We start from the raw sequence: 26,578 nt of genomic DNA on the forward strand, positions 1-26,578 counted from the left end.
ACTTGTGTGGCGCAAATGTTACTTGCCACTTGTCAGGCTATGGTAATCTGAAGTGCAATACACCTTTAAGAGAATGTGAGCAGATTGACCACATGACTGTATTACCCAATGGCTGTGTAATGCGGGCTACAATGTTAATCAGTAGTTTAGAATAGGGTCTGGTTTGAGAAGCACACATTGTGCTAGTGCTCTGTTACTTGTGTTAATAAACAGTATGTGCTTCATCTTACATTGGCCTCTGCATCTGCAGTATCTTGTTTACCAACTCACTCACCAGTAGATAAGTGTGCAACCATATTCGCTGAGCAAAGCGACCTGACAGAAGGAACGTAACAGCTGGCAAAGAGGAAAAACACGACCAGCCGACGACACCAAGGAAAGCTGTGGAAATTCAGCAGAAGTAAATGAGCCGTACCTTGCAAGGTGATTGGAAGTACAGCCTTCATCATAGTGATCGGAGTTATCTCCCACCGGTATGCCACAGTTTGGCCATATCGAACTGTTTGATCAGACCACCGATGACTGGTCACATTATATTGAAAGCTCTTCCTTTTGGCCAACAACATATCAGGGGAGGAGAAGAGGTGAGCGACCCTCTTAACGACATGTGGCAGTAAAGCATATGGCCTTACTCATAGTCTAACGGCACCCAACGCTCCAGATTCCTAAAACTTTGATGAGTTGGTAAATCTTCTGAAAAGCCGCTTTCAGCCGAAACCCTCGGTAACAACGCAGCGTTTTAAATTTAATTCGAGGTGTCGCACCCCTGGAGAGACAGTCGCTTGCTGTGTAGCAGCCTTAAAACAACTGATAGAGCACCCTAAGTTTGAGATGTCAAGTAACGACATGTTAAGAGACCAATTAGTATGTAGAGTTAATGAAGATGCCATTCAAAAAAAGGTTGTTGTCAGAAACTAATTTAGACTTCAGCAAGATGCTGGAGTTGGCGCTCACAATTGAAAACACAGTCAGCGGTTCAGAAGAAATCAAGGGACCACAAAATGGCGCCATCCTCCCTGTCGGGAGGAAAGCATCGGTTAGAAATGGTGCAGAAATGCTGGGCTCCGTGGAAAGGTGGGAAACAGCCACCATTAACAGACCAGCAAAAAAGCAATGGATAAAAACCACAATAATAACGGCAGAAATGGAACCAGACAGCCTGCAAATCAACAACAATTTAAAAGAATTGAGTGTTGCTACTGCCATTGTAATGGGCACATTATGGGATATTGTAAAGACAGATTAAAACAAAACTTTAAGCAAAAAGGTAGAAATTGTGAAATCCACATAATAGAGGAAGCAAAAGAAACAGAGTCAGATTTTTACTCACTACACAACTTAAAAATGGGTAAACCAGAGCCGCTCTGCGTGACATTGGAAGTCAATGGGAAACCCATCTGAATGAAAGTGGATATAAGGGCATCCACGACAGTTACAGGGGAACATACGTTCAAATATCTGAATGGTGGAGACCACTCATTAAATCTGGAAAATTCAGATGCTACATTAAAGGTATCTACTGGTGAAGACATACAAGTAAGGGGTATATCGCAAGGTTCTAGTACAGTATGGAAATCAGTCTGTCAATTTACCCCCGATAATGGTAACAGGGGAGGATCCAAGTCTACTTGGTCGGAACTGGTTTAAGGAAATTAAGTTGGAGTGAACTGAGAGTTTTCAACTCGGAATGAAAGACTGGCAAGAATTATTGCAGAAATACGCCTCTGTGTTCAGGGAGGAGCTCAGGAAGATTCAGGGGCTGCAAGCTAAACTCCACATGGATCCTGGGGCAACCGCCAGATTCTTGAAGGCGAGGCCAGTCCTCTATGCATTCCGAGAAAACGTTGATGTTGAATTGGACAAGCTGGAAAGACTGGGACTCTTACAACCTGTACAATATTCCAAATGGGCAGCGCCCATAGTTCCAGTGCTAAAGCCTGACCAGAGTGTGCGAATAAGCGGGGACTACAAGTTGACCGTTAGCAAAGTGGCCAGACTCGACAGGCATCCTATATCGAAAATTGATGAATTGTGCTCCAAACTGGCAGGGAGAACTGCACATACGAAATTCAATATGAGCCACACTTATCAGCAAGTCGAGCTAGAAAAGGCCTCTCAAGATTTTGTGACTATCAACACCCATAGGGGGTTATAGCAATATACCAGGTTACCTTTCAGAGTCTCATCGGTTGTGCCATTCTACAACGGACTATGGAAAATTCACTCCAAGGTCTACCCCATTGGTAGTTTATCTCGATGGTGTCCTAGTAACAGGACTAACTGATGAAGAACACCTGGCTAACCTGGAAGAGGTATTGAAGTGTTTCTCACAAGCCAGAGTACACTTGAAAAGAGAAAAATGTATCTTCTAAGCAAAAGAAGTGGTTTACCTGGGTCATAGGGTCGACTCGCAGGGCCTTCACCCAGTAGAAGACAAGGTGGGGTGTCAGCACCCAAAAACGCCATAGAACCCAAGTCCTCTTTGGGAATGATAAAGTATTGTGGTCATTTTCCTCCCAAATTCATCAACAGTACTGGCTCCATTATATGGTTTGCTCAAGAAAAACCACAGGTGGACTTGGCAAACTCCACAACAACAGGCTTTTATGGCAGTAAAGCAGTTACTACATTCATTGGCCCTGTTAGTACATTTCGACCCAAAGAACCAATCGATTTTAACCTGTAATGCATCTCCTTACGGAGTAGGGGCAGCCCTCTCCCACCAGATGGCAGATGGCTCCGAACGGCCCATTGGTTACGTCTCAAGAACACTCAGTGAGGCAGAATGAAGATACTCACAAATAGAGAAAGAGGCTTATCCATCGTATTTAGCATTAAGAAATTCCACCAATACATCCATGGTTGCCACTTAACCATATCTGACCACAAGCCATTACTAGGCTTGTTTGGGGAAGAGAAGGCAATACCCCCAATTGCCTTGGCACTCATCCAAAGGTGAGCATTGATTCTAGCTGCTTATGAATATACTTTTATCCACTGGCTGGGAAGCCAGATTGCAAATGCCGATGTACTGAGCCGATTACCTCTAAAGGACAGCAATGTGAATGTTCCCATTCCTCAAGAACTTGTCTTGTTATTAAACTTTCTAGGTTCATCACCAGTACATGCCAAACAAATAAGAGAGTGGACACAGTGTGACCCAGATTTATCTCACGTAAGGGAACAAGTCTTACAGGGAAGGTCTAACAAGTGAAAGTCTGACAAACTGAAGCCCTGTTTTAATAGGAGATGTGAGCTCACCTGCCAGGATGGCATCTTACAGTGGGAAGTGAAAATCATTGTGCCTCCAAGAAGAAGAAAGCCATTATTGATCGAATTACATAGTGCTCACCCCGGCATCTCTAAAGTGAAAATGTTGGTGTGCAGCTACTTATGGTGGCCAGGGATGGATACAGAAATCAAAAACTTTGTCAAGAGCTGCACACAGTGCCAAGAGATACAGACATTGCCCCCTTCTGCTCCGTTGCATCCCTGGGAATGGCCAGGGAGGCCATGGGCCCGCTTCCACGTTGACTATATGGGGCCTTTTTAGGGCACAATGTTTGCCTTGATTATAGATACTCACTCGAATGGGATGGATGTGTACAAGGTAAGATCACCCACATCTGCTGCCACCATAGACAAATTGTGTCAGAGTTTTGCAATATACGATTTACCAGAGATAATGGTGTCTGATGATGGAACAGCATTCACCGGCGGGGAATTCCAAAAAGTCACAAGGCTGAATGGCATCACACATGTTAAGACCTTATCACACCACCCTGCATCCAATGGTATGGTCGAGAGGGCAGTCCAGACCTTCAAGTCCAGAATGAAAAAACTGGATGGAGATTCCATTGCAAATAGATTATCACGTTTCCTACAAAGTAATAGGACCACGCCACACACGACCACCGGTATTGCCCCCGCAGAGTTATCAATGAAGAGACATCTCAGGGCACGTTTGAGCCTCATAAGGCCTAGCTTAGGGAGGAGGGTAGAGATAAGTCAGGAGGCCCATATATATATAGATACAATTACCACAGTCATGAAAGAAACTTCACTGTCGGAAAAGCAGTTTTTGCAAAGAACGTTGGAGATGGGCCCAAATGGCTGTCAGGTGAAGTTAGTACAGTGACAGGAGCTCTGTCTTATACATCAGTCAAAGGTCAGATAATTAGGAGACACGTAGATCACCTTGAGAAAAGGGAAACAAGAAAGGATGCGCCAAGCATTCCCATTGGAGTCTACACCACATGTGGAAGGAACTCTACTTGGTTTGGAAGTGCCTGTAGGATCCTTTGAGCCTGAGAAAGTTGAGGAGACAAACTTACAGGTTCCTACTGGAGAGCCTGGTGGACAGATGACTCCTGAGAGGGAGGCCTCGGATAAACCATCCAAAGTCGTAGAACTACAACGTTCAACACATTTGAAGAAGCATCCAGACAGACGGAATTTGTAAATAGTTTATTGATGTAAGTAGTTGATATATTGTAAAGATTGTAAGTTGTACTTTCGAGTAAAGGGGAAGGAATATGGTAACCTGAGGTGCAATACACCTTTAAGAGAATGTGAGCAGATTGACCACACGACTGTATTACCCAATTGCTGTGTAGCACGGGCTACAATGCTAATCAGTAGCTTAGAATAGGGTCTGGTTTGAGAAGCACACATTGTGTTAGTGCTCTGTTACTTGTGTTAATAAACAGTATGTTCTTCATCTTACATTGGTCTCTGTATCTACGGTATCTTGTTTACCAACTCACTCACCAGTAGATAGGTGTGAGCAAAGCGATCCGACAGAAGGAGCATAACACAGACCAAACCTGGATATTGTCCAGGTCTTGCTGCATTTGGACATGGACTGCTTCAAGGGCAGCCACTCTCACCTCACCTTGGGAGTTCAGCTCTTTTGTCCATGTTTGAACCAAGACTGTAATGTGGTCAGGAGCTGAGTTCCCCTGGCAGAACCCAAACTGGGTGTCAGTGAGCAAGTTATTGCCAAGCAAGTGCTGCTTGATATCACTGTTGATGACCACTTGAATCACTTTACTGATGATCGAGAATAGACTGATGGGACGATAATTGGCCAGGTTGGATTTGTCATGCTTTTTGTGTACAGGATGTACCTGGGCAGTTTTCCACATAGCCGGGTAGATGCCAGTGTACTGGAACAGCTTGGCTAGGGCGCAGCAAATTCTGGAGCACAATATTGCCAGAATATCCAATGCCTTCAGCTGTTTCTTGATATCACATGGAGTGAATCAAATTGACTGAAGACTGGCACCTGTGATGTTGGGGAACTCTAGAGGCTGAGATGGATCATCCACTTGGCATTTCTGGCTGAAGATTGTTGCATTGATTTGCTGGGCTCCTCCATCATTGAGGATGGGGATATTTGCGGAGCCTCCTCCTCCTGTTAGTTGTTGAATTGTTCACCACCATTCACGATTGGATGTGACAGGACTGCAGAGCGTAGATCTGATCAATTGTTCGGGAGATCGCTTAGCTCTGTCTATCACTTGCTGTTTATGCTGTTTGGCATGCAAGTAGTCCTGTGTTGTAGCTTCACCAGGTTGACACCTCATTTTAGATATGCCCTTCTGCACTTTCCATTGAACCAGGGTTGACCCCTTGGCTTGGTTGTAATGGTAGAGTGGGGGAAATGCGGGGCCTTGAGGTTGCAGATCATGGCTGTATACAATTCTGCTGCTGTGGCTCCACATGGTTGCCCAGCCTTGAGTTGCTTTTTCGGTCAAAACCAATCCCATTTAGCACAGTGGTAGTGCCACACTACAGGATGGAGGGTATCGTCCATGTGAAGACAGGACTTCATCTCCACAAGGACTGTGCAATGGTCATTCCTACTGATACTGTCATGGGCAGATGCACCTGAAGCAGGTAGATTGGTGAGGATGAGGTCAGGTATGTTTTTCCTTCTTGTTAGATCTCTCACCACCTGCCGCAAACCCAGTCTAGCAGCTATGTCCTTTAGGACTCGGCCAGCTAGGTCAGTAGCGGTGCTACCGAGCCACTCTTGGTGATGGACATAGACCAGAGTGCATTCTGCAACTTTATCACCCTCAGTGCTCCTTCCAAGTGGTGTTCAACATGGAGAAGCACTGATTCATCAGCTGAGGGGGAACGGCGTGTGGAAATCAGCAAAAGGTTTCTTTGCCCAGGTTTGACCTGATGCCATAAGACTTCATGGGGCCCGGATGTTGAAGAATCCCAGGACAATCCCCTCCCGACTGTATGCCACTGTGCCGCCACTTCTGCTGGATCTGAACTGTTGCTGTTGCTATTTGTGATTTTCCAATCTGCTGGGACCTTGCCAAAATCTAGGGAATTTTGGAAGGTCACAACAAATGCCTCTGCCATCTCTGCAGCCACCTCTGCTAAGTGTCTGGAATTCACTGCCCAAGTTGGTGGTAGAGGCAGAAACTTTAAACTCTTTTTAAAAAGTACCTGGATCTGCACCTAAAGTGCTGTAAACTGCAGGGCTATGGGCCAGGTGCAGGAAGGTGGGATTAGAAAGAGCACCTGGGTGTCCTGGGGCTGGCATGGATAAGATGGGCTGAATGGCCTCCTTCTGTGCTGTAACTTTTCTATGGTTCTAACCCTAGAATGCAGGACACCAGACCCAAGATACTTGTCAACCTTGAGTTCTGGAGGTATCCCAGTATCTTTTTCCTCATGATTGTTTTACATTCCTCCCTCCCTTTTACATCTTGACTTTCAAGTAGTCTTGAGATGTTTTTTGTGTCTTCTACAATTATGACAGACACTAAATACTTGTTCAATGGTTCCAACGTTTCCTTGTTTCTGAGTATTAATTTCCCAGTCTTATCCTCACTAGAAACTCTTACTATCTGTTTTTATATTTCTAGCTAGTTTTCTCTCATCATAATTTCTCCCGCATTTTTATTTAGGTATTCTTTCCTGGTTTCAAAAATCTGTCCAATCTTCTGACCAGCCACTAATCTTCACAGAATTGAATCTTTCGTTCAATTTGATGCTATTCCTAACTTCCTGAGTTAGTCATGAATGTTGCATCATTCTCGTAGAGTCTTTCTCTCTCAATGGAATATATCTTGGTTAAGAGTTATGAAGTATCTCCTTAAATGTCTGCCACTGCCTCACTACTGTCAGTTTTTAACCTATTTTCCCAGGTCACTTTAGCCAACTCTGTCTTCATACTCTTGTAATTGCCTTTATTTAAGTTTGAAACACCAATCTTAGACCAAAACTTCCCACCCTCAAACTGAATGTGAAATTTGTCATGTATGATCACTGTTCACTGGAGGCTCCTTTACTATGAGGTCATTAATCCTGTCTCATTGCACATTACGAGGTCTCGAATAGTCTGGTTCGCACTAGAACATACTGCTCTAAGAAATTGTCTTTAACACACTCCATGAACTCAGCTTCCAAGGCAGCTTTGCCAGTCTGATTCATCCAATCTATATGAAGATCAAAATCACCCATGATAATTGCAATACCTTTCTTACAACCGAAATCATTAATGTGAAAAACACAGTAAATCTGGATGCAACAAACTCCCAGAAATGTGATAATGAGCGGTAATCTCTTTTTGTAAAAGTAGCTGAGGGACAAATATTGGCCAGCTGGGGAGAACTCTCGTTCTTGTCTTCTAAATACTGCAATTCTTCAATTAATGAGATCTTTTCCATCCTCCTGAGAAGGCAGGCAGGGTTTAATAATGGCTGTGCTTCCTGTCAATTGCATGCGCAGTTATATGTGTGGCCCCATCTCTATAGGGGGCAATGTGCAGCCGGGCACCTGAGCAGGTATTGCTGGCCCTAGAATCGGAAATATTGCAGTGCTGGCAGCATCAAGTGAACACTTTTAACAATCACCTCGATCCACAGCCCTTCCAAAACCTCATAGACAGGGCTAGAGTGAGAAAGTGGCAAAGGGGACCCACTCCGTCAGCCAATCCTTACTCCCAGCCTCCAATTAAAATGACACACCATGTTGCTGTCATCTTAGAAATATGTTAAAAGACGAAATATGGAAAGAAAAGGCTGGAGTGAGAAAATAAACACAAGAGAGACAGAGGCAGGGAATGGCTGTGCCTCAAGTCCCTGTCCACTGGAGGGCTCAGGAAGTGTGGAATTGGTGAAATTTTGGACGAGCAATTTAATTATTTGGAGGGGTGGCCCACCTGGCTGCGTTGTTTTATTGTGGAAGAAACCATTTTGGGGATACAAGAGCAATAAAATAAAATTCATTATTAAAAGTTTGAACACCGCCAAAAAGAAGCTAACACTATTTAGGAGGGTGGATGTGTGTCTCCTGCAGATGAGGTCATTGCCTTCTGCACTGACATGTGCACACACGGGGAAGTGCTGTCGGCGGGATTGGAGTTACTGTGTTTCATAAATCATCCAAAGCACAGCACCTCCAACAATGCACCACTCCCTCAGATTACACTGGAATGTCAGCCTAGATTTGGTACTCAAGTCTCTGGAGTGGACTTCAACCCACAACCGACTCAGAAGCAAGTGCACTGTCAGCTGATTCATGGAGGGGGAAGAAAAATGTGGTTGATTCCATGACTGCACCTGTAGATTTTCTGAGTTGATACCATCATAAACAGAAGTTTAAGCAGATGAAGTAACAATGCATTAACAATAAGACAAACACTTGTGTCTTCTGCATCTGGTTAACATTATCTTTCTGCTTTGCCAGGAAATATGTGGGCCCAATCATGGAACAATATCTACAAATTGGTGATGCCATATCCTAGTGCCAGCCACGTTGATGCTACACCTCAAATGGTGGCCCAGGTTAGTCTCTAAGTGAATACTTCACATTCCACCGGGCTCCTTCCTCGCCCTTCTACTCCAAACTAAACCTAAACCCTGCACAGTGAGATCCCAGGTTAAACCTGCAGAGAGCGATACCCATCTATGATTGTATCGCAAGTTTTCATTATTGCCCCACACAGGGAGACTATAATCTGAATCCATACAGTGAAATCCAATTGAAACCCCGCACAGTGAGATCCCAATGTTACATGCACAGCAGTGCCTCAATCTAAACGTGTACAGTTAGCTCCATATCAGATGCTGCACAGTAATGTCCCTTTGCAACCACCACTCAGTGCCGTCAACATACAACCATCGCACAGTGAGAACCCAATCAAACCCCCACACAATGGGATCCCTAACTAACCCCAGCACAGTGAAATCCATAATTAACTCCCACAGTGTGAGATCACCATCTAACCCTCTGACAGAACTTCCAACTTATCCCACTGAACAGGGAGATTGCTGTCTAACCCACACAGAGGGGTCCCAATCCACCCCCAGCACAGTGTGATCCTAATCTAAATTGTGTACAATGAAATCTCAACCTAACCCCACAGTGTTAGATCTAGTCTTACCCCGTGCAGTAATATCCCAATCTAACCACTACACAATGAGATCCCAATCTAACTCAACACAATGTAACCCTTATTTAATCTGTACAGGTAGACCTCAGTCTAGCTCTCACAATGATATCCTACTGTAGCCCATTGATGCCTCTGATACTCGACTGTGCTGTACAGATACAGCATTGTTCACCAAGCCTGGTAATAGGTCATCCGTCTGTTCTCTGCACTCAAGAATCTTGTATGTCACTGTGTTGAGTACAGAGCGGACAGCAAGCAAGAGAAAGGCATGGTAGGGTGGCATTGTTTCTGTTTGGTTCAATTTATTCTACTACATTTAACACAATCTCTGTTGTAAACAGAACTGGAATCCCTTAAGAATGTTTAACGAATCAGACCGCTTCTTCACATCACTTGGCCTCATCCCGATGCCAAAGGAATTCTGGGAAAAGTCGATGATTGTGAAACCGGCGGACCGTGAAGTTGTTTGCCATGCCTCCGCCTGGGACTTCTTCAACAAGAAAGACTTTAGGTTAGTGTCGGGGGCTAGCAGGATATTGCTGAGAGGCATCATAGGTTCACAGCTAATGAAGCCTTTTGAAGTAGAGTCACTAATGTACCAGCAAAATACGGTAGCCAATTTGTGCACAGCCAGGTCCCACAAACAGCAGTTTGATAATGACCCAATCATCTGTTTTAATGATGCTGCTTGATGGTAAATATTGGCCAGGCCCCTGGAGAGAACTCCCCTGGCCCTTCTTTGAATAATGTCGTGGGATCTTTTACTTCCCTCCAACACCCCAGAAGGAAAGAACAGTTCGGAGCAGCACTCTTATTTCCCAGTTTTTACTGCTTTTTTCCTTCTGGGAGAGAGGGCCACATGTTAACTGTTCATCTGAAAGGGGCAGGGTGACCAACCATCTGGGTTTTTAACGGCATCGTCCCATTATTGTCCTTATTGTCCCGTTTCCTGCGCATGGGTTTCCTGGAGCACCATTTGTCCTGGATTCCTCCAGGCAGAGACTGGGGAAACTCTTGCTACTACCCGAGCATCTTTAATGTCTGCACTGTGCTGCTGTGCATGCCGGAATGAAGAAACTCTAAATACTGGGAAATAAGGACACTGGTCTGAACTGGTCCTGTATACCTTAAAACGGAACACCAGTAAAAACTGGGGACTAGGAGCACTGGCCCAAACTGTGTTGTCCTACTGGGGGCCCAGAACCCACTCAGCCACAAGGAGCAGCCAGGAGAACATGGAACTGAAGCAATGCGACTTGTGTACTCGAAGGTGTCCGGCAGGTAGGTATGGGAGATGGGGACGTGTCCAGAACCCATGGTCCAGGCAAGCCCGGAAAAGTGGGGAGGGGTCCAGCATGCCCAAGGGTGGCGGACAGCCAAACCCGCCTGGGGTTGTCTGGCAAACCTGAGATGGGGGCCTGGAAAGCCTGGGGTTGGGAGAGGGTCTGCTGATTTAGTGGGGGGAAGGAGTTTGGGAAGAGAGGCCTCTGAGTGAGCTGGGGTAGGGGGTTTTGAGGAGAGGGGCTTCTGATTGATGAGGAGTTGGTGAGGGGGCTTTGGGGAGTTGGCTTCTGCATCTGTCTGTTGGAGGAGGAGTGCATGTGTATGTTTGTGTGTTGGGGAGCAGCGTGTAGAGTCGACTGGGTCAAGAAGGTAGGATGCATCAATCACAGAATATTTACAGTGCAGAAGGAGGCCATTTGGCCCACTGAGTCTGCACTGGCTCCCTGCAAGAGTATTCCACCTCCTCCCACTCCCTTGCCTTATCCCTGTGACCTTGCACGTTCTCTATTTTCAGGTAGCAATCCAACTCCCTTTTGAATACCTCGAACCCGCCTCCACCACCCTCTCAGGAAATTTGTTCCAAACTCCAGCCAGCTTCTTAGTGAAAAAATTTTCCTCATATCACTTTTACTCCTTTGCCAATTATTTTGAATCTGTGCCCTCTAGTTCTTGATGTTCTCCATACCCCTCAGGATCTTGAATACCTCTATCAATCTACTCTCAGCCTCCTTTTCTCCAAGGAAAACAATCCCAATCTCTCCAGTTTATCCTCATAGCTACAGTTCTCTATCCCTGGAATCATTCTTGTGAATCTCTCCATACTCTCTCCAATGCTTTCACATCCTTCCTCAAGTATGGTTCCCAAAACTGGACGCAGTACTCCAGATGAGGCAGAAATAGTGTCTTACACGAGTTCAGCATGACCTCCTTACTCTTGCACTCAATGCCCCTATTAAGAAAGCCTAAGATACTGTATGCTTCATTAACTGCTCTCTCTACGTGTTCTGCCATCTTCAATGACCTAATTGCCTATACACCGAGGTCCCTCTGGTCCTGCACCTCCTTTAGTTTCTCCCTTTATTTTATACTGGGGAATTCCACTGCAAACCTTCCTCAAATCTGAAAAGCAACCATTTATAATTACCCTCTGTTTCCTGTCACTAACAGAAAGAAATGTAAGTAAAGTATTTTATATTGTTGCAAGGGCATGGTTTTGTTTCTGGGCAATTCTTTTGGATCTCCTTCAACCCAGTAGACATTGTGCACTTCATTCCTCTGAATGTTCCCAACATTCTTCTCAGCCCCCCCTAAACCTGGCCAACGGCCTCATCAGCAACACCCCCCACCTCCCCTCCCCCCCAGTCTCCCACTCCCCCAGACACTAACTCCCCCAACCCCTTGTTGAGGTGTCCCTTACTTTTTTCCCCCACAGGCTTGGTCAGCCTGGAAAGACGGCTCTGGATTATGTCACTGGGGTGGATCTTGAGCCCCTGACCTAATAACCAGAAAGTGCTATCACTGAGTTGTAGCTGATCAGAGCGAAAGGGATGAATGATGTGAATGGATTTAGTTTTGAGGAATGTCTAAGGCTCTTCTCATTGGAAGAGAGCAGGTTTAAGGGCGAATTGATTGAAATGATGAGCTGTTTTGTTCCATTGTCTGGGGAAGGATTACTTCCACTGATTGGACAGTAACTGACAGGTGACAATTTAAAATTATCACCCAAAGAATGAAGGGAGAGTGAGGTAAGGGGAATTTTATTTTAGCAGAGTGTTGTTCAGACATGGAACGCACACCCAGAAACAGTGGGGGGAGCCAGATCTATAAAGAAGCAGATGAAGACAGCACAGGCATGATGGGCTGAATGGATGCTTTCCATGCCATAACATTCCTGGGTTGTCAATTCTGAGTCAGAAGCCTGTTGAGTCAGTGGGAAACCTGAATCCTGGTCCTGCCAGATCACTACTGCCTATTTCCGACTATTCAGAAACTCCAGTGGGTCAGGTTAGCTGCACCTCCACCCCCAGACCCTCCATCCTGCACTCAAAAGCAACGACAGAATTGGCAAGATGGCATGCTGCCAGGAAAATCCGATCAGTTTACTCTCTTTGCCCAAAGACAAAGTGTGGTTCACTGGACAGGAAGTAAGGTGCACAATGCCAAGTAATCGTGGAGCAGTCGGTTGCCATATGATTGTCACCACTTGGTAATGAATGGTTTATAAGAGAACAACTCCACTCTTTGCCCTGACAGGTCTCTGTCAATGTGTTGCTCCAAAATACGTGACCCTCCCACCCACAGGCTGACCAGTAATTATTTCCTTTACAACCCAGATTCAAGCCAAGCCTGGCAGTCCAAGACCCCACAGTGACAACCATCAACAACCTCTGCCACAATCAGCCTATGATTCCATGTTGGCAATAGGCTGCCCACGATTTCCCGCCACAGTGGATTGCTCGGAGGGTTGCCCCTATTGCCAAGTGCTACAAAAGTCCTTTCAAGACATTTTTTGTTCTTTTGTCAGAATTAAGCAGTGCACGGTGGTGAACATGGAGGACCTGATAACGGTTCATCACGAAATGGGCCACATTCAATATTTCCTTCAGTACAAAGACCAGCCCATCTCATTCCGAGATGGTGCTAACCCTGGGTTCCACGAGGCCATTGGAGATGTTATGGCTCTGTCAGTATCCACTCCCAAACATCTCCACAGCATCGGACTCCTCAACAAGGTGGAAAATAACCAAGGTAATTGCAGGCTCTTACCTGTGGAATGTCTTTGAGGTCAAAGGGGAATGATTGCTAGTCGTTACCTTGAACAGGCAGTTGTGGTTAGAAAGTCCAGAGATTGGTGGCTTAACTCAGAAGGCAGGATTTTTTGGATGGCGTGATTTCCTGCCCCCACCCCCACCACCCAAAAAGTTACCAGCTGCCTGGCAACCATTTAAAATTTGGCAATTTATTAATTGGCTGAGGCCAAAACTTCCACCACCCATCCTAGAAAACTGCCAGCCAATCAGATGGCTGGCAACTCTGTAGTCCCAGCAGCGTGCAGGTTCAAGCAGTGACCACTGCTGGGACTACAGGCTGCTCCCAAACAGGAGAAGCCAATGGAGGCCAGACTGAAAGTAGGTCCGGGATACCAGGGGTGGCAGGCAGTCCCCATGACGGGGTAAGAGGGTTTTGGGGGGGGTTTGAGAGCTCAAGGGGGGAAGGGTTACAGGAGATTGTTTGAGCTTGGATGGGGTGCCTCCGATGGGCACAGGAGACCCCCAAAGGAGGTGTTCTCCCTCCCACCAAAGCCCGACACCAGCTGGCCAACTAAAAACTGCCAGGCTACTCGCTTGGCATGGGACTCTCCCCGTCACAGGTAAAATAAATGACCATTAATTGGCCACTTAAGGGCCTCAATAGGCGCAAAGTTAAGCAGGCTACCTGTCACCTCTACTGCCCCCTGTAAATGGGAGACAGGTCGAGGGTGGGTGGGGAGGCCAAGTGCTGCATTTTTAGACCCCCTCCAACCTTCAAATCCACCGGCAGGGATCTGTAAAATTGTGCCCAGAGACCTAATACTCTGCATGAAAGTAATGAGACTGTGTACCTTTTACACCCTCAGGGCATTCCAGAGTGGTTTACAACCATTGAAGTGTTTTTGGAGTGTAGTCACTGTTATAATAAAGGAAGCACAGCAACCAACTTGCTCACAGCAAACTCTCATAAGCAGCAATGTCATAATGGCAAGATAGTTCAATTTGGTGATGCTAATTCAGAAATAAATATTGACCAATGCACCAGCTCCAATGCTTTCCTTGTGGCATGAGACCTTCAATTTTTAAGAAAATAGAAACAGGAACAGGAGCACTTCATTTAGCTCCTAGGTCTAAGCAAAGTTTTGTACAGCTGAAGCATGACCTCTAACTCCTTGTATTCTAATACCAACAAATGAAATGTGCTCCCAAACCCAATAGTGAAGGATAACGACCCAGGATCAGTTAAGAAGCAGTTAGATATTGTGACAGGGGAGTGTGGTATCGTTCTAGATGAATGAGCTAAGATGGGTTAAATGGCCTTACTTATTTGCAGCATATTGTGCTGTCCGTCCATTTAGGCCGATAACAGGAGTCTGTTGACCTTAGAGTCAGGAAGTGGAGTTATTATTTGAGAATAATTGATGAAATATCAACAATTGTGGAATATAATTTCTGGACATTCCTCTTACCCAGAGAGCGATATTAACTACCTGATGAGCATGGCCTTGGACAAGATTGCTTTCCTTCCATTCAGCTACTTGATGGATCAATGGCGATGGAAGGTGTTTGATGGACGGATCCCAGAAGATGTTTACAACCAGGAGTGGTGGAATCTCAGGTACAATACAGAGACAACCACAAATAAAATAACAACAGAGAGAGATTCAGGGAACTACAAACAATAGGGAGAAAAGAATGCTATCACCTTGTGACAGGCAGAAAATGATTGCTCATTCCTTAGGCAAAAATCCTGGATCTCCCTTCCTAACAGCCCTGTGGGTGTACCTACAGCACATGGACTGCAGTGGTTTGAGAAGGCAGCTCACCACCACCTTCTCAGGAGCAACTAGGGAAGTGCAATAAATGCTGGCCTAGAATGAATAAAAACAAAACAGAGTGAAACCAGTTAAGAGTGAAATGGAGACACTGAAACACAGAGACAGCTAAATAAAGTGAGGTTATTCTAATAAGAAATTATTAAAAGTACAGCACAGGGACAGGCCTTTTGATCAAACTAATCTATGCAAGAGTTTATGCTCCACCTGAGTTTCTGCCCTTCCTTCTTGATCGAACTTTATTAACATAACCCTTTATTTCTTTGCCTGCGTATTGAACTTCTCCATAAATGCATCCATATCATTCACCTCAACCACTCCCTGTGTTACAATTCAACATTCGCGCTACCTCTCTGAGTAAAGAGGTTTCTTCTTAATTTACAATTGACTTCTTGACTCACCTATTATTGATGGACGCTAGTTTTTCTCTTCTCTACAAGTCGAATTGGTCTGTGTCTACTCTACAAAATTATTTATATAATTTTAAATCTGTTATGTCACCCTCAGGCTTCTCTTATTAATACAACAGACATCCAGCCAGTTAATTCATTCCTAATAGGTTTAATTTCACAGTTATGGTGCTGGCCCCCATCCAGTGCCTCTATTTCCTTTATATAACATGGCAACTGTAACTCCAAGTGCGGTCGAACCAGGGTTCAATATAAGTTTAGTATAACCCGTGTACTTGAATTCCATTGCTCAAGAAAAACCCTTGTGTTTGGCTTGATGTTTTTATGGGTGTTTTGACCTGTGTCATCCATCATAGTGATCTGTATAATTATATTCCTGGATTCCTTTGTTCCTCTATCCAATTTCATTTCTTTCTAATGTGCTTACAGCAATTATTGAGCTGATATCTTTGATGATCTTGTTAGATTTATCATCAATATACAAAAGGTTCATCAGATGATCATGGTCCTGTTAAACCTATGAGTAGGGCTCTGAACTCTGTGTTCAAATAATGGCCAACAACTCCTACTTTCATGAAGTACTTGTTAAGATTGATTGACGTTCAGTTCTAACTATTGAGCTTCAGATGCAAAAAATCAAATTAATATTTAGATATTGACATGATTAACAACTCATCACATTGAAACCTGACATTGGACAACTACTCTCTTCGAGCAGCCAATCAAACAATTAGATGTTTGGTAAAAGCAAAACATTTGGCATTGACATTATGATTGGTAATTATAATCTAAATCATACAATTGGTTGACTAGATTGTTAGAAACATGTTCTCAAGTTGTCACGTGTGACAGTGATACAATAGTAACAGTGAACACGTGAATGCATGTGTCTGATGTCACATTATATTTGAAGTGCATTAAAGTCCAGCTTTTCACACTAAAGAGTGAGATTGCACTGCTTTCCCAACACCCAGTTCAGGGATGCACTCTGACCCAACAAAACCACCAACTAATGCCACCAATTCAACTGAACTGCAGGGAGCAAACATGGTTTGGCCACTAGAGGAAGATCTGAAGTTGGATATCCTGCAGCATGTGACTCACCATCCAATTTCTCAACATCTTCCTATCAGCTACAAGGCTCCTGTCAGGAGTGTGATGGAATAGTCTCCACTTGCCTGAATGAGTGCTCCAGCAGCACTGAGGAAGCTCAAATTCCATATAGGAAAAAGCAGCACACTTGATCAGTATCCCATATACCACTTTAAACATTCATTCCTTTCATCACTAGCACACATTGGCAGTAGTGTATGCCATCTACAAGTTGCACTGCACTGCATCAATTCACCAAGGCTCCTTTGAAAGCACCTTCCAAACCTGCAACCTCTACATTTATAAGGATAAGGGCAGCAGGAGCATGGGAACACCCACTACCACCGAGTTCCCCTTCAAGACACACATAATCCTGACTTAAAAACATATCACTATTACATCACTGCAGCCCTAGAACTCCCTCCCTAACAGCACCACATAAATTACAGTGGTTCAAGAAGAAAGGTCACTAGAGATGGGGAATAAGTGCTGGCCTTGCCAGTGATGCTCACGTCTTGAGAATAAATTATTTAAAACTGCTTCAACCCTCAAGTATACTCCTCTACCAGTGCATTTTGTTAAATACATTCATGGGATGTGGACATCAGTGGCTAGGCCAGCGTTTACTGCCCATCCCTAATTCCTGTTCAGAGGGCATTTTTAAGAATCAACCACAGTGCTGTGAGTCTAGAGTCACATGTAAACCAGACCAGGTAATGATGGCAGATTTCCTTCCCTAAAGGACATAAGTGAACCAGATGGGTTTTTAAAACAATTGGCAATGGTTTCACAGTCATCATCAGACTTTTAGTTGCAGATTTTAATTGAATTTGAATTTCACCATCTGCCACAGAGGGATTTGAACCCAGGTTCCCAGAGCATTACCCTGGTCTTTGGAATATTAGTCCAGTGACAATACCACTATGTCACCACCTCCCCAACACATACAGAAACCATATATATTTTATGTTTTACATATTTATTGTATATAAATATATAATATACAATCATATGTAAATATGTAAAATATTTGTATATTTTATTTATAAGTTCTATGTTTCTATACTGCCCAAATAAAGCATTCTTCCATTTGCAAATTTCATTTTGTTTGTTGACCTCTCAGATTCTGGGTCCAGTAACTCCCCAAAGTGGATCAGTTTGAGGATGGAGTCCTGGCTAGGCCACTGTTGTAAGGCTGTCCAGCTTACTTTGTACTTCTTTCTTACAGGTTAAAATATCAGGGTGTGTGCCCTCCTGTCCCTCGCTCAGAGGAAGATTTTGACCCTGGTGCAAAGTTTCATATTCCTTCAAGTGTTCCTTACGTCAGGTGTGTCTTTGACATGGATCTTTCTCCAGCCCTATGATGGTGTCAGTGTAACAAAAACAGAATTACCTGGAAAAACTCAGCAGGTCTGGCAGCATCGGCGGAGAAGAAAAGAGTTGACGTTTCGAGTCCTCATGACCCTGCAACAGAACTGAGTGAATATTAGGAGAGGGGTGAAATATAAGCTGGTTTAAGGTGGGGGGAGAGAAGTGAGGGCGGGGTGGTGTGGTTGTAGGGACAAGCAAGCAGTGATAGGAACAGATAATCAAAAGGTGTCACAGACAGAAGGACAAAGAAGTGTTGAAGGTGATGATATCTAAATGAATGTGCTAATTAAGAATGGATGGCAGGACACTCAAGGTACAGCTCTAGTGGGGGTGGGGTGGAAAGGCTAAAAGGGCATAAGAGATAAAGATTTGAAAATAATGGAACAAGGTGGAAAAGAAAAATCTATATAAATTATTGGAAAAAACAAAAGGAAGGGGGAAGAAACGGAAAGGGGGTGGGGATGGAGGAGGGAGTTCAAGACCTAAAGTGGTTGAATTCAATATTCAGTCCGGAAGGCTGTAAAGTGCCTAGTCGAAAGATGAGGTGCTGTTCCTCCAGTTTGCATTGAGCTTCACTGGAACAATGCAGCAAGCCAAGGACAGACATATAGGCAAGAGAGCAGGGTGGAGTGTTAAAATGACAAGCGACAGGGAGGTTTGGGTCTTTCTTGCGGACAGACCGCAGGTATTCTGCAAAGCAGTCGCCTAGTGGTGATAGACTGTCCACCAATATCCATTATGAGCCTTCCGACTCCCATAGCTACCTCGACTACAGCTCCTCACACCCTGCTTCCTGTAAAGACTCAATCCCATTCTCTCAGTTCCTTCGCCTCCGTCGCATCTGTTCTGATGATGCTACCTTAAAAAACAGTTCCTCTGACATGTCCTCCTTCTTCCTTAACCGAGGTTTTCCACCCACAGTCGTTGACAGGGCCCTCAACCGTGTCCGGCCTATCTCCCGCGCATCCGCCCTCACGCCTTCTCCTCCCTCCCAGAAACATGATAGGGTCCCCCTTGTCCTCACTTATCCCCCCACCAGCCTCCGCATTCAAAGGATCATCCTCCACCATTTCCACCAACTCCAGCATGATGCCACCACCAAACACATCTTCCCTTCACCCCCCCCCCACCCCACCCCCCCACCTCCCGGTGGCATTCCGTAGGGATCGTTCCCTCCGGGACACCCTGGTCCACTCCTCCATCACCCCCTACTCCTCAACCCCCACCTATGGCACCTCCCCATGCCCACGCAAAAGATGCAACACCTGCCCCTTCACTTCCTCTCTCCTCACTGTCCAAGGGCCCAAATATTCCTTTCAAGTGAAGCTGCATTTCACTTGCATTTCCCCTAACTTAGTCTACTGCATCCGTTGCTCCCAATGCGGTCTCCTCTATAATGGAGAGACCAAACGTAAACTGGGCGACTACTTTGCAGAACACCTGCGGTCTGTCCGCAAGAAAGACCCAAACCTCCCGTCGCTTGTCATTTTAACACTCCACTCTGCTCTCTTGACCACATGTCTGTCCTTGGCTTGTTGCATTGTTCCCGTGAAGCCCAACGCAAACTAGAGGAACAGCACCTCATCTTCCGACTAGGCACTTTACAGCCTTCCGGACTGAATATTGAATTCAACAACTTTAGATCTTGAACTCCCTCCTCCATCCCCACCCCCTTTCCATTTCTTCCCCTCCCTTTTGTTTTTTCCAATAATTTATATAGATTTTTCTTTTCCCACCTTTTTCCATTATTTTTAAATCTATATCTTTTATGCCCTGTTAGCCTTTCCACCCCATCCCCACTAGAGCTGTAGCTTGAGTGTCCTGCCATCCATTCTTAATTAGCACATTCGTTTAGATAATATCACCACCTTCAACACTTCTTTGTTCTTCTGTCTGTGACATCTTTTGATTATCTGCTCCTATCACTGCTTGCTTGTCCCTACAACCACACCCCACCCCCACCCCCCCCACATCTCTCCCCCCATCCCCACCCCCACCTTAAACCAGCTTATATTTCACCCCTCTCCTAATATCCACTCAGTTCTGTTGCAGGGTCATGAGGACTCGAAACGTCAACTCTTTTCTTCTCCGCCGATACTGCCAGACCTGCTGAGTTTTTCCAGGTAATTCTGTTTTTGTTTTGGATTTCCAGCATCCACAGTTTTTGTTTCTATCACGGTGTCCGTGTATCCTGATAACAGATTGGAGAATTGTATATTTACCACTAACAGCTTGGGTCATGCTGGGATCTCCTAAAATTAAAGATTAATCTCCTAGACACCACTGCGGGCAAACCTGGGGAGAGAAAACTCATTGGGACATTAAACAGTTGTAGTTTTTTACATTTTCTTTAACTATTCCATTTATTATTTAAAAAAACTGGAGATAGAATAAGATTGTTTGACTCTGTGTGATGATGCTCCCACAACATGCCCAAGTGGAGTTGGCAATCAAACTTACAGCTTCCACTGTATCCACCATCAGAATAAAAAGATAATTATTTTAATGCAATGAATACTTAAATATAAATTCAAAAATACTCCTTGTTACATTGGTTGGGATTTATCTTGTGACAAACATTGAATTGTGTGGTTAAAGGTCATGGCCTGGGTCTAGGTGAGCTGTCATTGGCAATGCTAATACAAGTGGAATTTACTCAATATTCTATAACAAGAGCAAAATGTCTCCCAGAACCTGAGGCTATGAAGTTAATTGATTCATTCTTGCTGAGTGAAGCCTCCCCTCCTCCCATTCAGCTGTAAGTAGTGGGAGAGTCAGGGAATGGGATTGTAGGAGCTTTTAGGAGCCAGTTTGAAAAATCAACAAGAGAGGGCCGCTTAAGATGACCAAGAGACTCGGGGGACCTCCAACTTGAAAGCAGTTCTCTAACATGGCTCATCACATAGTACACCCGAATGAAATTGGATTAGACAATGCCTCACAATATCATGCTAATATAGTGCTGGGGTGAGCAAGCAGAGCAGTACTAGGTTTCAAAAGTAAAATAATGCAGATACTGGAGATCTGAAATAAAAACAGAAAATGCTGGAAATACTCAGCAGGTCTGGCAGCATTTGTGGAGAGAGCAAGAGTTAACATTTCAGATCTGTGACCTATCATCAGAATCTTAGTTCATTAATATGCCCATTTAAATGCCACATCTGGGATCCAACTGTATGTCTTACTCTTTCTCAGATACTTTGTGAGTTTCGTCATCCAGTTCCAGTTCCACGAGAGCCTTTGTAAAGTCGCTGGTCAAACAGGACCTCTGTACAAATGTGACATCTACAAATCAAAAGCTGCAGGAAAACGCATTGGGTAAGATGCAAAGCAAGATGTCTTCCTATCCTCAAACCTTTTTTGGACATGACGCTCAGAACATATAGGAAATACTGGAGGAAAATGCTCAAGATCCATTTAGTTCATCTTCTACCATCCTTACAACCACAATGGAGTTATTGACTAATCACAGTGATCACCCTCTGTCAATGACTCTACAACAGAACCAGACAGGTCATGAGGAAAAGCCCATCGGTGGAGAGCTTTGTAACCTGTTGTGGGAACCAAAGTCACCAATTTTGTCCTAAGCATGCTGCACTCACCATGTCGTGTCTCAAATAACTCACTTACCCTATCCCAAAATGTTATTTTCTAAAAGAAATCAATCTTATTTTCATTTTAATGAATCAGCACAGTTCCCATTGCCTCCAAAATGAATATGTTCCTTAGACTAACCATTCACTCACTGAAACACTGGCCTCGATACGAAGCTTCTCCCCGCCAATCCCCCCCAACCACCCCCCCCCGCCCCCCCACCCCACCCCACCCCCCTCCACTCCCACTCTACAACAAGCAGGAAAGAGTTGAGTTAAAATCCTAAAGAAAATTGAAATCCTGTGTCCCGGAGCCTTCACATTGCTAACTGTTGTATATTAATAGTGATGATTCAGACGCTGGGCTGAGGTGCCCCAGATCCTTCCCACACCACCACCCCCTCTGCAAGGGACAAGGCGATTGTGTCTACAGATTGGTTTTAAAATTCCCCTTTAAGAACATGCCATGTCCTCCAGGTCTACTGTTCTGGATAAGGTGAAAAGTTTCCTCATGGACAGTATCTAGAAGTGTATTCAATTATAAAGTCCTTAAGTGAAACAAGTGGACATGAATCCATAACATAAAATCACCCACAATGTGCAATGTAAGGTGAGAGGAGAAAATTATAGTTTAAGGTGAGAGGAGAAAACTATAGAGGAGATGTGCGGGGGAAGTTTTTTACGCAGAGGGTAGTGAGTGGCTGGAATTCGCTGCCAGAGGAGGTAGTGGAAGCAGGTACGATCGTGGTGTTTAAGAGGCAGCTTGACAAATACATGAATAGGATGGGAATAGAGGGATATGGACCCCGGAAGTGCAAAATGTTTTAATTGACGGGCAATATGATTGGCACAGGCTTGGAGGGCTGAAGGGCCTGTTCCTATGTTGTACTTTTCTTTGTTCTTTCTAAACAATAAGAGGCCTAAACTTTCATCCCCGGGTTGGGTTCGCCAAGTTGGGAGATATCCGGTGAGATCGGTGGGGTTTTTGGTCAAGGGTTAGTGGGCCGGGGTTGGTAGGGGGAGTGGGGGTGTGCTGAGGAACAAGTTGGGGTGAGCGATCCCGGAAGAAATCCCAGGAGATGGGCTGGGCATAAGGCCTGCCTCTCTGCTCCGGCATTGTGGTTAAATAAATACAAAGTAATAATAAAACAAAAAACATCCCTCCAGCCCTCACCCCTCACCACACCACATACTCACCATGCATCACCCATGCCAAACTATGCCAACACATAACCCCTACCCTCTCCCATGGCTCGATGCCCCTATGCCAATTTAGTGCTCCTTTACCTACCCCCATTTCCCCTATACCCCCATGCCAACTTAGTGTCAACTCATGCCAACTCATGCCCCCCACCCACCTCCCTTACCCACTCCATGCCAACTCATCTAGTATGCTTGAACATTTCCTTGACAGCTATGACACTTACTGCACAGTTTTGACAACTGGACAGCTCTTTTCCAGCTTGTCAGTTCCAGTGAGTTTGTGCGTAAAAAGTGCATAATCATGTTCACTTCTAACAATCCCAAAGAGTGCCTTACCTCTCTCAAAGGTACCCTGGGACCCTATCCAAAGGGGTACCTTACCTCTCCTGGCTATCTGAAGGAATCACCAAGTTTGGACATCCTCTTACCTGTTCTACTCTGCGCACTCCTGTTCTTCCAAAATCTCACTCCAGTGTAGGCAGCTGGTGGTTTAAATGGCCAGCTGCCTCGACAGATGGCACTTGCATGAAACCTGGCCCAACTCTAGTCCCTCCACCACGAAGATGGGAAATGCCGGGTTCAGTGGCAGGACATTGACATTTCGTCCATTTCCCGGATTTTTGCTGCAATAGAAAGACTCTCTGTCATGGTGAAAATCCGGGCCTAAATTAGCATTCTCACTCAGTTACCATGCAGCTGCATGTCTAGGAATTGGAGAAACCACATTGTTCAAAATTGTTCATTCAAAATGGCATTTAATCATACTTTCCAGGAACTTCACATATGGTGAATTACTGTTGTAATGTGGTTGAGTGTAGCCTCTCTCTCTTGCTTTAAGGTTCTCCTTAAAACCTATCGCTTTGACCAAGATTTTGGCTATATGCCCTAATATCTGTTTATGTGGCTCAGTGTCTAGTTTTGCTTTATAACGCCTTGTGAAGCACCTTATATTTCTTATATTAAAGGCACTTTGTAAAATAAGTTGTTGTTGTATTTCCCACCTTAGGGATGCCTTGAAACTGGGAAGCAGCAAACCTTGGCCCGAGGCCATGAAGATGATCACAGGGAATTCAACGATGTCTGCTAATTCCCTGCTGAAATACTTCCAGCCACTGACAGATTGGCTCATTGACAAAAACAGAAAGAATAATGAGACCTTGGGATGGCCTCACTATGACTGGACTCCAGGTCAGCAAAATGTTGCAGAATGACAGAATTGTTGCAGCACAGAAGGAGGCTATTCGGCCTATTGTGACTGTGCTGGGCCTCTGAAAGAGCAGTACACCGCCTCCAATGCCCCCGCTTGCTCCCCGTAAACCCTGCACATCTTTCATTTTCAGACCATGATCTAATTCGCACTTGAATGCCTTGATTGAACCTGCCTCCACCACACTCCAAACCCTAACCACTCACTGCGTGAAAGAGTTTCTCCTCATGTCTCCATTGCTTCTTTTTCCAATCACCCTGAATCTATGCCCTCTCAATCCTTCCACCAATGGGAACCAGTTCCTCCCTATCTGCTCTGCACAGAGCCCTCATGATTTTGAATACCTCTATCAAATTTCCTCACACCGCAGCTTCCTCACCCAAATTTCCTCATCCCCAACTTCGCCAAGCATGCTATGTAACTGACATTCCTCATCCCTGGAACCCATTCCTGTGAAAACTCTCTTCACTATCTCCAATGCTTTCACATCCTTCCTAAACAACACAAATAGAGGTTAATGGCTATGATCTTATAGCCATGATGGAGACTTGGTTACAAGGAGATCAAAGCTAGGAACTAAATATTCAGAGGCATGTGACTTTTCAAAAGGACTGGCAGAAAGGAAAGGTCGGTGGGGTAGCTTTGTTAGGAAGAGATGGACTACATACGGTAGCAAGAAAGGATCTTGAATCGGAAGATGTAGAACCCATATGGGTGGAGGTAAGAAATAAAAAGAGGAAGAAGACATTGGTGGGAGTAGTTTATAGGCCCCCAACAGTAGCTATACTGTAAGACAGAGAATAAACAGCAGATGATGAGGGCATGTAAAAAATTAATCATTGGAGACTTTAATCTTCATGTAGATTGGGAAAATCAAATTGGCAGAGGTAGCCATGAGCAAAAATTCATAGAGTGTATTTGGGACAGTTTCCTAGAATATGTTGTGGATCCAACCAGAAACCAGGCTATTTTGATCTGGTAATGTGTAGGAGGCAGGTTTAATAAATGATCTCAGAGTAAAAGATATCCTAAGAAACGGTGACCATAATATGGTGGAATTTAACATTCAGTTTGAGACTGAGAAACTTGGGTCAGAAACAACTGTGCTAAACTTAAATAAGGGTAATTGCAAAGGAATGAGGGCAGAGTTGGCTGGAGTGGACTGGGAAAGGAGTTTAGCAAAAAAAATGGTTGATGAACAATGGCAGATGTTTAAGAACATAGTTCATGACTCACAACAAAGATATATCCCAGTGAGGAAGAAGGATTCTATGAAGGGGATAAACCAACCATGGTTAACCAAGGAAGTTAAGGACAATATCAAATTAGAAGAAAAGACATACAATGTGGCAAAGATTAGTGGTAATCCAGCGGATTGGGAAAGTTTTAAAAACCAACAAAAGATGACCAAAAAAAAAGAAGAGGGAGAAAATAAACTTTGAGAGTCAACTAGCAAGTAATATAAAAATGGATAGCAAGAGCCTCTTTAAATATATGAAAAAGAAGGGAGAGACCAAAGTGAACATAGGCCCCTTACAGAATGAGGCTGGGGAAATAATGGGGAACCAGGAAATGGCAGAGGAGTTGAATAAATACTTTGTTTCAGTCTTCATGGTAGAAGACACTAATAGCATTCCAATGCTAAATAATCAAGGGGAAAAATAGGGGGAGTAAATAAATACAATAACTATCACTCGAGAAAAAGTACTAGGGAAACTAATGGGGCCAAAGGCTGATAAGTCCCCTGGACCTGATGGTTTGCATCCTAGGATATTAAAGGAAGTAGCTGCAGAGATAGTGGATGCACTGGTGGTAACCTTCCAAGGATCATTAGGTTCTGGAAAAGTCCCAGAGGATTGGAAAACTGCCAATGTAACACCCTTATTCAAAAATGGAGGAAGACAAAAAACAGGTAACTACAGACCAGTTAGTTTAACATCTGTCACTGGGAAAATGTTAGAGTCTGTTATAAAGGATGTAATAGCAGAGCATTTAGAATTACATAATCTAATCAAGCAGAGTCACATGGCTTCATTAAGGGGAAATCATGCCTGACAAATTTATTAGAAATCATTGAGGAGATAACAAGCAGGATAAATAAAGGGGAACCAGTAGATGTAATATACTTGGATTTCCAAAAGGTGTTCGATAAGGTACCACACTTAATAAGATAAGGTAAGACTGCTCAATAAGATAAGAGCCCATGATGTTGGGGGAAGTATATTAGCATGGAAGGAGAATTGGCTAGCTAATAGAAGACAGAGAGTTGAGAGGGGGCATTTTCAGATGGCAACCTGTAACTAGTGCCACAGGGATCAGTGCTGGGGCCACAATTATTTACAATATATGTTAATGACTTAGATGAGGGGAGTGATTTTACTACTACCAAATTTGCAGATGATACAAAAATAG

General features: G+C 44.4%; 1 protein-coding gene across 3 annotated transcripts in view; it reads left to right on the top strand.

Annotated features, from left to right (window-relative positions):
- Positions 1-26,578, top strand: part of ace (angiotensin I converting enzyme (peptidyl-dipeptidase A) 1) — a 194,497-nt gene that overhangs the window by 161,260 nt on the left and 6,659 nt on the right. For all 3 annotated transcript variants that reach the window (XM_041173612.1, XM_041173615.1, XM_041173616.1), the window contains 7 exons: positions 8,716-8,813; positions 9,763-9,932; positions 13,230-13,453; positions 14,929-15,073; positions 18,021-18,119; positions 21,359-21,481; positions 23,966-24,147. In XM_041173612.1, coding sequence (XP_041029546.1) covers positions 8,716-8,813; positions 9,763-9,932; positions 13,230-13,453; positions 14,929-15,073; positions 18,021-18,119; positions 21,359-21,481; positions 23,966-24,147 — 1,041 coding nt within the window. The remainder of the gene's footprint in view (positions 1-8,715; positions 8,814-9,762; positions 9,933-13,229; positions 13,454-14,928; positions 15,074-18,020; positions 18,120-21,358; positions 21,482-23,965; positions 24,148-26,578) is intronic.

Source organism: Carcharodon carcharias, chromosome 23 (genome assembly GCF_017639515.1).
Source record: "Carcharodon carcharias isolate sCarCar2 chromosome 23, sCarCar2.pri, whole genome shotgun sequence".
In the NCBI taxonomy this organism is placed as follows: Eukaryota; Metazoa; Chordata; class Chondrichthyes; order Lamniformes; family Lamnidae; genus Carcharodon; species Carcharodon carcharias.